The sequence below is a fragment of the Drosophila tropicalis genome, unplaced genomic scaffold (assembly GCF_018151085.1).
Source record: "Drosophila tropicalis isolate 14030-0801.00 unplaced genomic scaffold, ASM1815108v1 contig_1, whole genome shotgun sequence".
NCBI classification, from domain to species: domain Eukaryota; kingdom Metazoa; phylum Arthropoda; class Insecta; order Diptera; family Drosophilidae; genus Drosophila; species Drosophila tropicalis.
Window position 1 is genome coordinate 1,933,977 of NW_027172355.1, and position 15,794 is coordinate 1,949,770.

Here is a 15,794-nt window from a genome sequence, read left to right on the forward strand (position 1 = left end):
TAATTTTACGATTACTTTCCAGTTGCAAAGCCGCACCAATGGGTTGCTCACAAACGTCAGGTCTATGATTGATCTCATACCTGCTCTGTTGAAAGTTTTTTTGAACCCTGTGTTGAGTAACGAAACGTTGAGTGTCGCCGGGGCCTCAAGAAGCAACCGGCCTCTTCTATCTGTGACTACTGCCCCATTCTGTAGCCCATGCATTAAAGTCGCCGCCAATTATAACTGAGGGGCGGCCCCCTGCATTGTCCACGAGTTCGTCGCTGACCTAGCCAAATCTAGCGATAGATAAGCTGGGGGGTAGGTAACAGCTATATACAAAGTAGCTACCGCAGATCAGTGCTCTGATGAAATCAGTGGGTAAAAGATCTTGAGCCGCAATGCAATGGTTGAAGTTCAATTGTATCCCTTCAATTCAAATCTTCCGGTCCGCCTCAACTGAGGTCATAGCCGACTATCAGCTCTGTGGCCTATTTTGGCCCTGTCAGCGCCTGCTTCAATACAATATTTGTTTGTACAATATTCGATTCCGTCTGTATGATTTTGAAAGCTTCTGGTAGCTTGAGCGTTGCGAATGTTTGGGTAGGAGTCCGGTTTCGTATGACATTATTGTTTTAATTGTTGTTTGTTTGTTGTGTGTATTTGTTTCTTTTATTTTATTTTTTTAAAATATTTTTTTAAGTTCTGTTACAATTTTTAAGGTTTTGTAGGATATCGTTTTAATCTAAGCCTCGTAGATCGTTGCAGAAGATTAATCTTTTTGTGAAGTTCAATGTTTTGTGCTCTGACGCTGAAATATTAATATCTGTCATTCTTGTTAGTTGTTGTCTTGTTGTTAATAGTTTTAATGCTTGTAGTTGGTTTTTTGTTTTTCGACTTCGTCTTCGCAAGTGTGCAGTTTTCATTTTGTTTTAAAATTATGTATTTTGGTTCTCCAATGTTTTCTGTTATATTGTTGAATATGCCTATGTCTGGTGGTTCTTGCATTGTTGGTGTTGTTGGGCTCAAGCCCGTCCTAGCGGTTTGCAGTTAGTGTTTTGTTTTTGTTTATTGTTTTGCTTTGTGCGATAACTTTGTTTGCCGAGTTTGGATTTTGTTGATGTTTTTTTTTTTTTTTTCTCAAGCTCTGTTGTATGCTATTTCTAATCTAAATTTTATTTCTTTGGACAGTCATCTAAATTTTAAATATGATCTAATTTATCTATTTTATTAAAATCTATAAACTGCTTTGGTAATCTGCCAAATACGAGTTCGTATGGACAATGCTCATGCGTAGCTGATAGTGTCGTCTTGAAAGAAAAAGTGAAATAGTGAATCCAAACGTCCCAATCAGTTTTGTCTGCAGAAATATATGAACGAATGTATTCGTTAAATGTTAAATGACTTCGTTTTATTGTCCCTAATGTTTGGTGGTGACATGCAGTAGGGGTGAAATTCTTGATCTTGCATAAATCTGTTATCTGTTTATTGTACCCTGTTCCCATGTCTGAAATGAACGTCTTCATTGGATCGTACTTAAGTTTAAAGTCTCCAACAATTGCTTTTGCGATTACTTGTAACGTACAAAGCCTCAATGCAGTTGATAGACAACTAAATATCCATTGCAATGGGTAAACTATACGTTATTGTGTGAGGCCTATCTCGATGTTAACACACAAGACAATCGGTTGGTTCTTTGATGAATGTGTTTCACCCACTCACACGTCAGCAACTCGATATAGAATAGAGAGAAAAAAATAGAAGAAAATAGTTCTCGTGTTGGCTGTATATATAGGTGTTTTTACAGCCGCGCTCTCTACCCACCCTACCATGATTTTCTTTTCAGCGCTAGTAGAAAATCCTAAAACATACATCCATATTCACATCAGATAGATATATACGATAAATATAGAACATAGAGAACATCAATATACTTTGTTTCTTCTTATCGCCGATTCAAGTCCATGAAGGATGATTTGTATTTATTCACTTCCTGCAATGGACTGTTCCGCTCGTTAGATAATTTGAAAAGAATTTATCAAGATAGCTCGCCTATGCTCTAGGCCTCGCTTTGATAGTCGTTAAGATCCAAAGTCAATTCTGCCTTCCGTTTTTTTTTTTTTTTTTTGTGTGTTGCAAGTTTTACTCAAGGCACCTCCACATACTTTTGATTGGAATGGCTTCTTAATATTTTGTAGAGCCGTTCCTGACTCATTACTCTTATAATGCATTGGTCATTTCCAAAGCATTGAAAAATAATATTGCTACTGAAATTTTGTTCATTGGCATTAAAAAAAAGTTATTCCAATGAATGTGGTATGTTTAGCCGGCTCCAGGTCAGTTTTTTGTTTAAATAAAAAAAAATGAAAAACAGTTTGTTTTTATATTCTTTTCCGACATATTTAGGCCACTTAGGGCTTCTTTTTCGAGCCTTTGTAAGAACTGACCTAAGTCGAAAATTTCATTATAATATATCTCACTAACTTCATTCGTTTTTTTTTTTTTAAATAAACATTTAGATTCTGTTATGGGCAAGGCCACTACACTCCGTCATTTCATCATTTGTAGTGACTTCATGTACGTTGGGCTTTGATATGACTTTGCCTTGGCAAAAGTTCATTATTTGTCGCCTAACTTTTTCGCCTGGTAGTGACTTACAGGACTTTATTTTGAAACAAGTCCACGTATCAAATATATTACTTTAACGGACGGTCGGACGAACGGGCATGACTAGATCGACTCGGCTGTTGATGCTTATCAATAATAATGTGTATTATTTTACACTATGCATGTTATTAAACGTATAGACGTCAACACAGTAGTACACATCAGAAGTGGGTAAAAATTTGGAAACAGAGATTGTTAAGCACTAGGCGGTAAAGGTAATTTGACAATTATAATATGCCATCCAGTAAAAGTCAATTTAGTAAAGCTTACGGAAACGCGGATTCCAAATCGTCACATTTGGCGGTCCTTTGCAGTATGTTAAAGATTAAACATCGTGTTCATCTGAAGAGGCTTCACCAATTCAGATGCACTAAGGAAAATATGACACAACTGTACTAGAATTAGCATTACTACACGCGTTGAAGAAAAATACTAGTAACTTTAAACTAAATAGTAAAATATTACAACGACAAGACACTGTGCTTAAAATAATAATATTTTTTTTAAGCCTGAAAGCGTGGGTTTGAGTCTCACTAGAATAAGATCTTTCAAGAACAATTGTCACCCTCTAATATTTGTATTATTTGCATGAAAAGAATTTTTTCTCACTTATTAAGATTTTCATGCAGTAATATGTTAATGTGTTTTGTTGTAAAACTGAAGAAAGAATAAAGAGTTTGGACAGGCTTGTAGTGGTAAATTGTTACCTATTAAGAAGTAGTCGAACCTGCTTTGGAACAAATGCATTCTGATAGTACTAAAGTCACTATTGGATAATTAAAGGCGACAATTGAAAACATAAAAATTGGTATACGGTCTTAATCCGGTGCCTGTCATTGACGGGAATCCCTTTTAACTCCCAGGCAGTAGCATTTAAGAAAAGTTGAGTTCGTCTGCCGCTTGTGTGGCAGAGTTTTGTGGCGGGCCCGTTAAACAGTCTGACCCTTCCTATGTATTTATCGCATGATTTTTTTGTGTTCACCCGTTTTTTCTACGTAATGTATAACTATATTCAAGGTATTAGGATCTTGTAGCTGGATTTCCTAAAGGTGTGAGTCCGAAAATATTAATATTACTTAAACTTCCGAAGTGAGGACGTCGAGCGTATAATTATAGAGCTGTGTTGGGCCCCATCCTTTTGAATTTATGCTTCAAAAAGTCCAGCTTGTGATCGCCTCGTTTGTTGTAATACAGCCTTTCTAGCTACATGGCTGTTTCAAATGATTTATCCTAACTAATAGTCATAACATATTAACTTTGCACTCGTAGGCTCAAGGGCTTCTTTGTCAGCCCATATGAATATTATACATGGGTAAAATATTATACAATGGTGAAATATGTGGGCCTCCCCCTAGGCATTCCGTCTAACATGCGCACTTTAAGACAAAAGGATATAACTCAACCTAAAGTTGTTAAAAATGTACATTTTTATATCATGTATGAAGTTTAATTAAATTTGCTTATGTATTGTCTTTTGTTGTTAGATTACATGTAAAACCCCAAACAAACAAAAATATAGTATCCTCTTGAAAGTTATATTAGAGCTAGTTTATGTTCTAGATACAAACAATGATTTTAAATCAATAAAGAATATTAACAATAGAGCATTTTCTTACCGCCTTCAAGAGATGGGTAAATATTAAAATTTGGTTCCTGTAGCCAAGATGTTATTGTTACATATTCCTTGGCAAACGAGGGAATGTTGCATTTAATGAGGACATTACTACCAATAAATCCACTAGGGTTTTGTACTTCTGGCTCATATTTTTGAAGAACCACTAAAATTAAAAACACATTAAGTCATATTAAGCTTAAATTAAATATTTGGATAATTTCTATAAAGTTATTAAGTAGAGTCTTCTCGCTAAGAAAAACACAATGAAGCAAATATAACAAATGTTTTTAATTTCGTGTTTCCTAGAAAATTTTTATACCATCCACCCATAGGGTGAAATGGTATATTAAAGTCGCCAAAATGTATGTAACAGGCAGAAGGAAGCTTCTCCGACCCTATAAAGTATATATATTCTTGATCAGGATCAACAGCCGAGTTGATCTATCCATGTCCGTCTGTCCGTCCGTCCGTCTGTATGAACACACAGATCTCGAAGGCTACAAGAGCCAGAGCCAGACCAAATTTGGTCGTGTAGTATGTAAATGTATAGAGTTAATTGTAATTTTGGCCACGCCCCCTTACGCCACAGGAATCACATAAAACTATTTATCTTAAAAAGTATAACAGCTAGGGACATCAAATTTAGTTTATATACCCGTTTAGTTAGCGCGCAGAAACTAATTGTTCAAACTTTTTGCCACGCCCCCTTACGCCCCCAGGAATCACATAAAACAGTTTTTCTTAAAAACTACGACACGTATTTTACTAAGCAGTCCACAAGGCCAGAATTGGCCGTTGGCTAGTGTCGGCGCTAGAGTGGTCGTGTGTTTTTAGAGTGAGCGAGATAGCACATAGTATGAAGCATGTAAAAACAATTTAATAGACATACATTTGGTTTTCGAAATTTGAAATATTTGTTTCACCTGGTGTATGGTATACCCAAGTCGGCGAGTCGCCTTACTTACTACAAATGAAGATTCGAAATAGATTATAACAGGCTCCAAGTCAATTTTTAAAGTCATTTTAAGACTTGTTTTTTATTCTAAAAAATGTATTTCTGGAAATTTTTTTCAATATGTAAGAGAAAACTTGTTATTTTTATTTTTTCCCTTAAAATTATTTTTTTCTCAAAATCCACTTTGGAAAAAGTAATCGCCTGAGACTGTCAATATATGGCCAATATATTTATATATAGTATAATATTTATTTATATCAGGGACCGTAATCATTATGGTAAATATTATCAAAATAATTTTGCATTTTAGTTTCAAGCCGGTATCTGGGCTGGTTAAAATTTTACATATTTTTGAAAATAACTTAGCAAAAAAGTCCACTGTGCGACGGAGCGTAGCTTTAAAACAAGTCGAAGTTACATTGGGCTTAAGCTGCTAAAGTACCATTTATTGCCCAGCTTTACTGCGATACCCCTTAAAAAGCGTATAATTAAATTGAGTAAGCCTTGTTATTAAACAATATGCTATTAATAATCCTTTAAACACATAATATCCAATAGTCTACTAGTGGCCATGCATCGAATTTCGAAGAGACAATAATATTAGATATAGAGCGGCACTACAACAAAAGGTTTACTATGGTCATGCTACATATCATCAATACTCCGAGGGCCACACGACTTAACTTTAAGACGAATACCGACAACTGCGTTCACATATGCAGACATTTACTTAACAAGAATTAGTTCTTAACTCCACGTCGAACAGTGCTGATGGGTTAAATAATGTATGTTACAAGTTGGTTAAATGTCATATAATCGTTAAATGTTCTTGTACTCTATTGTAGTTGCCCTGAAGACGAACCCGCACCCGAAATATATCGGTACAAAAATAAATTAGAAACTGCGGTTTTTTATTTTTATTTTAATTAAATGACCTGAAGCCTAATGACAACGATATATAACAATACAAAGGTCGCTTAAACTATCACAACACACAATAAAAAAATTTTGCAAGCCATTGAGTATTGGAAGGAAAAGTGCTACGTATACCCAACTTTATATCAGCTGGCCAAAGTGGTGCACACAAGTTAAATAGTGTTTTTAGCTCTCAAAATGATGATGACCGATCAACGATGTAACCTCGACGATAAGTCACTGGAACAACTGCCTTTTGTCAAACTAAATTGTTTACATTTGCCTTCATTTTACATAACAACAAAACCAAAACCAAAATTTTAGCCTGGCAGGCCAAATCCCAAATGATTCCTCTGCTATATGGTCTATACAGGAGGGAACGATTGGGCCAAACACTACGGTTACAAAACTGAAATGGGTGTATCTATGTCGCCAGCCTAGCAATTTGCACATTAAAGTTTAGGGAACGAGAAAAATTATAAGCTACTCTGGATTAAACAAAGTGCTTCGACTGCAAAGGGGAATATTAAGAAGTAGAAGTGAGTATTAAGAGCAAGCTGTATTTGTAGGATTTTATAATTGTAGGCTGAACATTAATTAAAATAATTTAAAAACTATCGAAAGCTAAATAGCCACTTATTTTGATTAAGTTGTATCAATGTTTCATGACGAAAGTCATTTATTTTACTTTAATAGGCATCAAACAGCAAAAAATAAAAAAAATTTGGTTCTGAAAATTCATGTTTTTAAATTTTTTCAAGAAAGATCATAATTTTTCAGTAATTAAAATTATCCATACAAAATATTTTTGGATCAAAAAAATAAAAATCAAAAATAATGCTTAAAAATTATTTTTATATCCTTCGCTCAAAATAAAACATTAAGATGATTTTTTTACCATACACCCAAGTATATTTCAAAGGGTTAAATGGTATATTAAAGTCGCCAAAATGTATGTAACAGGCAGAAGGAAGCTTCTCCGACGCTATAAAGTATATATATTCTTGATGAGTCTCAACAGCCGAGTCGATCTAGCCATGTCCGTCTGTCCGTCCGTCCGTCCGTCTGTATGAACACGCAGATCTCGGAGGCTACAGGAGCTAGAGCCACCAAATTTGGTATGTTTACTTGTGTATTATGTAAGTTGTTTAAGCTGCAACTGAAGCCAGACTCTCTTTGCTAAAAAGAGAAAACGAACGAAGAGAGAGAGAGAGAGACCAAGAACAGCACAAGTTACTTTGAAGTGACAAACTTGGAGATCCGTTACTTCAATTCTTTTCTTTCTTATTTCTTCTATGGAAATTTCCAGAACTTTGAATTTTGTAAAAGACAGCGTGATTAGCTGCACGTGATTTTTACTCTTGAAATTAATCTCGGTCGATGCGGTTGCACCTTCTGTGCCCGCCGACAATTGTACTATAGTTTTAGGTTAAGAAAATAAAGCAACCGATTGAAGTCAACCTGGTCATCTCATTTCTTGCCAATCGCAAGTGCCTCGAAGCCGCCTCGGTGGAAATCATCCGAAGGCCGCATCATATAAGACGAGCAGTTTGGGGCTCCGCAAGGGCGCAGCCGTTAGCCAACATATTTTTGGTGCCGAAACCCGGGAGGAATGATCTTGGCGATTGGATTTAGAGTGTGATTGCCAGTGGATAGACTGATTCGGGTGAGTACAATTTAACGTTGATGTGTTTGGGTAGGTGTTCATTATGGCTGAAAAACTGTTACCGTTGGCTACGGAGCAAATCACATTGCTCACTTCGCTGGAGAAGTCATTGGCGCGGTATAAATCGGAGGAGTCGGGACATTCCGAGAGTCATCTGGAAGCCAGATTGGAGTCGATTGCCCACCTTCACGCAGATTTTCAGCGCAATCATCACCAACTGATTCAAGAACGAGATAATGCGGAAATAAAGGGCAGATATTTTGACAAAGACATCAGAGACTGTTTCGAAGAAACCTACATAATGGGAGTAGCTGAGATTCGAAATGAGTTGCAGAGACATAAGGATCGGAGAATCCCGGCGTCGACTGCATTTGATGAGTCTTGTTTGCATCAGACGGTGCATGAACAAATGGGACCATGTTTGGAGGAAGTGAAACTCCCAACAGTTAAACTGCCTACCTTCAGCGGGAAATTTATTGAGTGGCCGGCGTTTAAAGAGGTGTTTTTAACAAGAGTACACCACTGCGACAAGCTGACGGACTTACATCGTTTTCATTATTTGAAGGATTCGTTGGTTGGAGACGCAGCTAAGGATATTGAACATCTAACGCTAATAGCGGCGAACTATGAAGTGGCTTGGAGAATGTTGATAAATTTGTATGATAACAAACGAGTGTTATTCTTACATTACATGGATGTGTTCGATCAGCAATTACCAATAAAATATGGAGATGCGGAAAGTTTGAGAAGATTTGTGCAAACTTCCCGCTCATGTGTGAATTCATTGGAGAAGACTGGTGTGGATGTGCGACAACAGTCTGAAATTTTAGTGTACTACATGATGAAGAGATTACCGAATCAATTAAGAGTGGATTGGGAGCGGTCAATATCTTCAACGCAGAATCTGCCGAGCTTTGAGGAGCTCAGTCAGTATCTTGAAACACAGTACAGAACAATGATTACGGCGTCAGCAGGTAATATCGAGGGAACTCTATCACGGGATAGACATCGGAATGCAAAGCCAGGTGTACATGGGTTACGAGCTAACCAGAACTACACAAAGGCTTCATTTGTTACTCGAGAGACAGACCTATGCATTGTGTGTCAAGGGGATGCACACCTTATCGGAGTATGCAGGATATTCCAGGAGATGAGGCTATCGGAACGAAAGGCGTGTGTAGTGAGGCATCGACTGTGTTTTCGATGCCTTAGACCAAATCACCGAATAGATGCATGTGACAGTGCGGTAAATTGTGAAAAATGTCAAGGACGGCATCATACACTACTTCATGTAGACAAATCAGGATGCGAGAGGCCGCTTGGCACACTAAGGAAGGGAGTTATCCCAACAGCATCTGCGAATGCTTTAATTGGAAAGAGTACAACAGAAACTGCGGTAAGGCACAAAGACGAGGTTTTATTACCAACAGCAATGGTGTGGGTAGAGTCGATAGAAGGCTATCCCTTACAGTTTAGAGCGTTTTTGGATCAAGGTTCACAAGTTTCGTTCATTTCAGAGAATGCAGCTCAGCAGCTACGTTTACGACGCAAACAGGCTCACATCACGATTACTGGATTAGCAGATACAAAAATTACAGATGCGGCAGCAGAGGTGGAGCTAGTCATAAGATCAATCTACAACCCACATGCGAAATACAAGCTGCTCGCGTCAGTAATACCTCTAGTGAGTAAGCGCATGCCAATCAAACGACTGCCGTTTGAAGAGTGGACTCATCTGAAGGGCTTACCGTTGGCCGACCCTAACTTCTTCAGTCCACAAGGAGTTGATATTTTGTTGGGAAATGACGTCTACGATGAGCTGATGTTGGGAGAAGTGCATCGAGGAATACGTGGTATGCCTCTGGCGCAAAATACGCATTTGGGATATATTGTATCAGGAAAAACGAATCAAGAAGCTGGTAGGAGATCGTCCTACACCATAACGGTACGAAGGAAGGAAGCTGATGAGATACTTGAACAATTGTTATGTAAGTTTTGGGAGCTAGAACAATTCGACGAGGAGCCACGTGGGGTTTCAGTAGAGGATAACTGGTGCGAAGATTTCTTCGTTAAGACACATAGCCGAATGCCGTCTGGGAAATATGTTGTTCGTCTTCCTTTTCTAACATACTTGGACGAATCAATGGTAATTGGAGAATCATATAAGAGCGCGTTAAAACGATTACATTCTCTGGACAGACGGTTGCGTAACGATGCGAGTTTGAAGAACGCTTATGTTGGCACGATAAATGAGTATCTGGAGCTGGGTCAAATGGAACGTGTAACGTCACGGGCTAGTAAGACGGGCACTCCTGCATTGGGGGGAGTCGATCATTGCTACCTACCGCATCACCCAGTCATAAAGGAATCGTCATCAACTACGAAGGTACGAGTTGTCTTCGATGGATCGAGCAAGACGAGTAATGGAAAATCGCTTAATGAGATTCTAGCAATAGGTCCAAAATTGCACGTACATCTTCAAGGAATCATTCTCAATTGGCGAGGGCTAAAATGGGTATTTATGGCGGATGTTGAAAAAATGTACAGATGTATTAATATTCCACCCGACGACGCGCAGTACCAGCGTATTCTATGGAATCAGGACACAAGTGATTATGTGGAAGAATATGCCTGCACAACGGTGATGTTTGGAACGAGCTCCGCACCTTATTTAGCCATGAGAGTTATGAAACAATTAGCTATGGATGAATGCGAGAAGTATCCACTGGCTGTGGATGTTATAAATCATCAAATGTATGTAGATGACATACTGTCTGGTGGCGACAGTATTGCAGAAACGGAGGATGTCAAGAACCAAGTGATTGGAATGCTTCGTAGTGGTACATTCGAACTACGGAAGTGGGCGAGTAATTGCACAAAGCTATTAGAGAACATACCAGTTGAGCATCGAGAATCAAGCGGATTGTTACACATGGAAGGTAATGATACTATTCGCACGTTAGGTCTATACTGGAGTCCCAAAGAAGATGAGTTCCGTTTTGCTTTGCATGTCGTTCCACCAATGAGCTCACCAACAAAGAGGACAATACTATCAGCAATTGCACGACTGTTTGATCCCATGGGATGGCTTAGTCCGATAATGATTACTGCCAAAATTCTCATGCAGCAACTGTGGAAGGAGAAAATTGGCTGGGATAGCACACTACCGGACACTATTAAGAGAGAATGGGAGAAATTAGTAAAAGAGTTACCAAACATAGTAACTATACGAATACCACGGCATGTTACATGGGGGCTACCGGGTGGTGTGGCTGAATTGCACCTGTTTTGCGATGCCTCGTCACGAGCATATGGAGCTACGGCTTACTTGCGCTTCCCAATTGGAGAGGATAAGTATCACACAGAGTTGCTATTGTCAAAGGGGAGAGTATCGCCAACTAAACAACAACTAACCATACCTAGGGCAGAGTTATGTGCTGCGCTTGAAGCAGCCAAAATGTATAAGTATCTAAAAGAGAATCTAAGAATTAACATTAATTATTCGAACACTATTTTTTGGTCAGATTCTATGATAACCATCAGTTGGATCCGTGGTGGAGCTGCCAACTGGAAGGTATTTGTGTCCAATCGAATAAACAAAATCCTGGAAATCTCAGACGAAAGGCAATGGAGACACGTCGCCTCGAAAGATAACCCTGCAGATTATCTAAGCCGTGGCACGAGTGCAACCAAGTTGGCATCATGTGAATTATGGTGGCATGGGCCATCATGGCTACAAGGATCGGACATCGAATGGCCTTGTAATGCTATTGATCAGGATTCGCTGTCGGTTGTTGACACTGAAGTCAAAAGGGTGACGTGCCATAAGATATCAGTGGAAGAAATGCCAAGTGTAGCATTTATCAGCAAGTATTCATCGTATACACGACTCGTCTGGATTATATCATATATAAAACGTTTCGTATATAATTGTCGAACATCTGTGGCAGAACGAAGAGGATCTGGACTCTCAATTGTGGAATTAGAAGAGGGCCTACGTGAATTGATTAGGATGGTGCAGAAGGATTGTTTTAACTCTGAATGGAAGGCGCTATCGGAAGGCAGGGTAATAGCGAAGGACAGCGTACTCCTGTCTTTTAATCCGTATTTTGATTCGAACGAACGTGTTTTACGCCTCGGAGGCAGGCTCCGAGATTCCCTGTTGCCCATAAATGAAAAATATCCTTATATATTACCGTATAAACATCCTTTCACAGATCTCGTCATATTTTACAGTCATATTTGCACCTTGCATGGTGGAACCTCACTAACGCTGAATTTTATAAGAAAGAAATTCTGGATTGTTAATGGACGCAATGCAGTTCGGTTTGGAATTCATAAATGTATCACATGTTTCAAGATGAAGCCTCAATTTGCAGGTCAGAAAATGGGAATGTTACCAGCAGTACGGGTACGCCCTTCTAGAGCATTCTCATCCGTTGGAGTGGACTACGCTGGACCCGTAAATATTTCGCCCTGCAAAGGAAGAGGACGTGTATCCCAGAAGGGATATATTGCTGTGTTCGTATGTCTAGTGACAAAGGCCATTCATTTGGAACCAGTTGGAGATCTGACCTCAGATGCGTTTATAGGAGCATTTAACCGTTTCATTGGCAGACGTGGCCTATGCACAGACGTTTATAGTGACTGCGGTACTAATTTTATTGGAGCCAACAAAAAATTGCAAGTGGACAAACTGGCATATTGTTCGTACATTACGAAACATATTGCGCCAACATTATTGAGAAAAGGAATCAACTGGCATTTCAACCCACCATCAGCGCCACACTTTGGTGGATTGTGGGAGGCTGGAGTGAAGTCCATGAAGTATCATCTGAAGAGAACTCTCGGAGAACAAGTTTTAACATTCGAGGAAATGGCAACTGTGTTGGCACAGATTGAGTCTTGCTTAAATTCAAGACCGTTATGTCCCCTATCAAATGATCCTGACGATTTAATGGTATTAACACCCGGTCACTTTCTGATGGGTGAAGCGCCTTTAGCACCTCCTGCTCCGGAATTGGCTAAAGTTACTCTGATTGATCGATGGAAGAATTGTCAATATTATGCACAACAGTTTTGGAGAAGATGGAACTCGGAATATTTATCACGATTACAAAGGAGACCAAAATGGCTGCAGACCAAGGAAAATCTAACAGTTGGATGCATAGTGCTCATCAGGGACGAACGTTTCCCTTCTCATCAATGGCCTCTAGGTCGGGTTATGGAGACACATGCAGGACCCGATGGACTAGTGAGAGTGGTGACTTTGAAGACAGTCAAAGGACTCATGAAACGACCGGTAGCCAAACTCTGTCCATTGCCTATTCAGGAGAATTGGATAGAGAATGACACCATTCCTACACCTAAGCGTTAAATTGTTACTTTCTCGTTTCAGTTTTCTTTTCGCAGGAGTCTTCCAGACGTGAATTTGATGATGAAGATCGTCATCATCAAAGGGGGGAGAATGTTTAAGCTGCAACTGAAGCCAGACTCTCTTTGCTAAAAAGAGAAAACGAACGAAGAGAGAGAGAGAGAGACCAAGAACAGCACAAGTTACTTTGAAGTGACAAACTTGGAGATCCGTTACTTCAATTCTTTTCTTTCTTATTTCTTCTATGGAAATTTCCAGAACTTTGAATTTTGTAAAAGACAGCGTGATTAGCTGCACGTGATTTTTACTCTTGAAATTAATCTCGGTCGATGCGGTTGCACCTTCTGTGCCCGCCGACAATTGTACTATAGTTTTAGGTTAAGAAAATAAAGCAACCGATTGAAGTCAACCTGGTCATCTCATTTCTTGCCAATCGCAAGTGCCTCGAAGCCGCCTCGGTGGAAATCATCCGAAGGCCGCATCATATAAGACGAGCAGTTTGGGGCTCCGCAAGGGCGCAGCCGTTAGCCAACATAAGTATATAGAGTTAATTGGAATTTTGCCCACGACCTTACGACCTTTTGCCCACGCCTCAGGAATCACATAAAACTATTTTTCTTAAAAATTATAACAGCTAGAGACATCAAGTATGCAGGCTTGCTTAATAGACGCGCAGATATTGGATATTTAAAAATTTTTCCACGCCCACTTCCGACCCCGCAAATTAAACAAAACTGATTTTATCAAAAACTAACAAAGCTAAAGTCACCAAATTTAGTATGTATACTGGCATAGTATGCGCGGAGAATTAATATATTTTCATATTTTTCCACGCCCACTTCCGCCTCCATAATTTAGAAAAAACCGATTTCCTAATGTATTTTTTTGACTATCGCTATCAAGTTCGGCAGACTAATTATTGTTATCTATTTCTATCAAATTACCAAATTTTATTGAAATCGGATTAGAAACATGCAAAATATGCGTAAGAACGTAATTTAATCAGCGGTCCACAAGGCCAGAATTGGCCGTTGGCTAGTGGCGGCGCTAGAGTGCTCGTGTGTTTGTAGAGTGAGCGAGATAGCACGTAGTATAAAGCATGTAAAAACAATTTGATAGACATACATGTACATTTGGTTTTCGAAATTTGAAATATTTGTTTCACCTGGTGTGTGTATGCATGTGCTCTGTTGATCACGTATGACGTATTGGGAGCACACAGCGCTGCCGACATAGCTGGTAGCAGAGCCGATTTATATTGACTGTAACTTGTGTTTTATTTATCCGATTAGATTGAAATTTTGGAACCTAAGTTTTTATATCCAATACTATCACATTAGCAAATTTCGTGGGGATCCTCCAATATTTATGAAAATGTTTTTTCTAGAACTATATGATATAGTAGTCCAATCCTGATAAATTTCATACTTTATCTTACCCGGGTAATTAAAAGCCCCAAAAAATTTTCAATTTCATCCCGATAGCTCATAAGATGGCTGAGTAAAACGCATACGCACCGACGGACGGACGGAAAGACGGTCAGACGGACATGGCTATATATAATATATATTCTTTATGGGGTCGGAAACGTCTCCTTCTGTGCGTTACAAACATCTGACCAATTTAATAATACCCTCTGCAAGGGTACAAAAACTTGCAAAGGTAAGGATAAAACTTCACATTTCCTACATGTACAGATATGTATGTAAAAGTTAACTAAGTAATTCGTCTCGCCGACTTTGAAATACCATGCACCGGTAAAGGAAATAGATTTCAAATTTAAAAATAACAAATGCATTCATGTATTAAAAAAAAAAAATTTTGTTTACGTGCTATTTACAAGAATATATACCTCGCTCACTCAACCATATGAGCACCGTAACTTGGTCTAACATTGTCTGAATTGAATGTAATTTGGTATGTTGCTGAATATTAGTATCAAATTTAGGTGTGCGAAATTTGATTGCATAGAGTAGAAAACTAAAACTAAGGGAAATAATCAAGTTTTTCAAGTCACGTTGGCGTGGCATAATTTTTAAACATACAAGATCTGCACCTTTACTAAGCCGGTAGTAGCTAAAATACTTCTGACTTCTTGCCTAACCTAGTCTTTTGGGCTATTCATTTCTAAGCCCTAAACAATGAATTGTTTTTTTTTTTTTAATAAAGAAATAAAAACACATTTTTTCTTTTTTTGCAGCAAGATCTATTTTAATTCAGCTTTTTTTATCAAAAGATTATCTCTTAGTAAAGACAATCCACTTTAATATTAAAGTACCCGAAAGATGTAAAAGCATCTTATTTTATGTTCCGCCGTATCTTATGTTTTTGCAGGCCGAATATTTCACATATATTTAAAAATTCTCGTGCCTTCCAAATGCTTAAGGACTCGACCGTAAGCCGCTTTGCTTTTCTCTCGGTGTAATTATTAGATACGGGGAATTGGTCCTGTTTTAAGGATGTGATAATGCCTGCTGAGATTTTAAGGTTACTTGTGAGGCCTCAAGAAACTTGTTGGTTTGATACTGCTTGACTTTTTACCCGCTTGATCACAACTTGATGACTTGATGCCCTTCCTTGCCTGGTACTGCCCTTATGTAAGTTAATCACTTCTATCATAACA

The 15,794-nt window shown here is 38.5% G+C and overlaps 1 protein-coding gene across 3 annotated transcripts in view; it reads right to left on the reverse strand.

Moving 5' to 3' along the window:
* Positions 1 to 15,794, reverse strand: part of LOC137577202 (cell adhesion molecule Dscam2-like) — a 753,142-nt gene that overhangs the window by 528,523 nt on the left and 208,825 nt on the right. For all 3 annotated transcript variants that reach the window (XM_068301567.1, XM_068293972.1, XM_068303153.1), the window contains exon 2: positions 4,263 to 4,424. In XM_068301567.1, the coding sequence (XP_068157668.1) occupies positions 4,263 to 4,424 (162 nt within the window). The remainder of the gene's footprint in view (positions 1 to 4,262; positions 4,425 to 15,794) is intronic.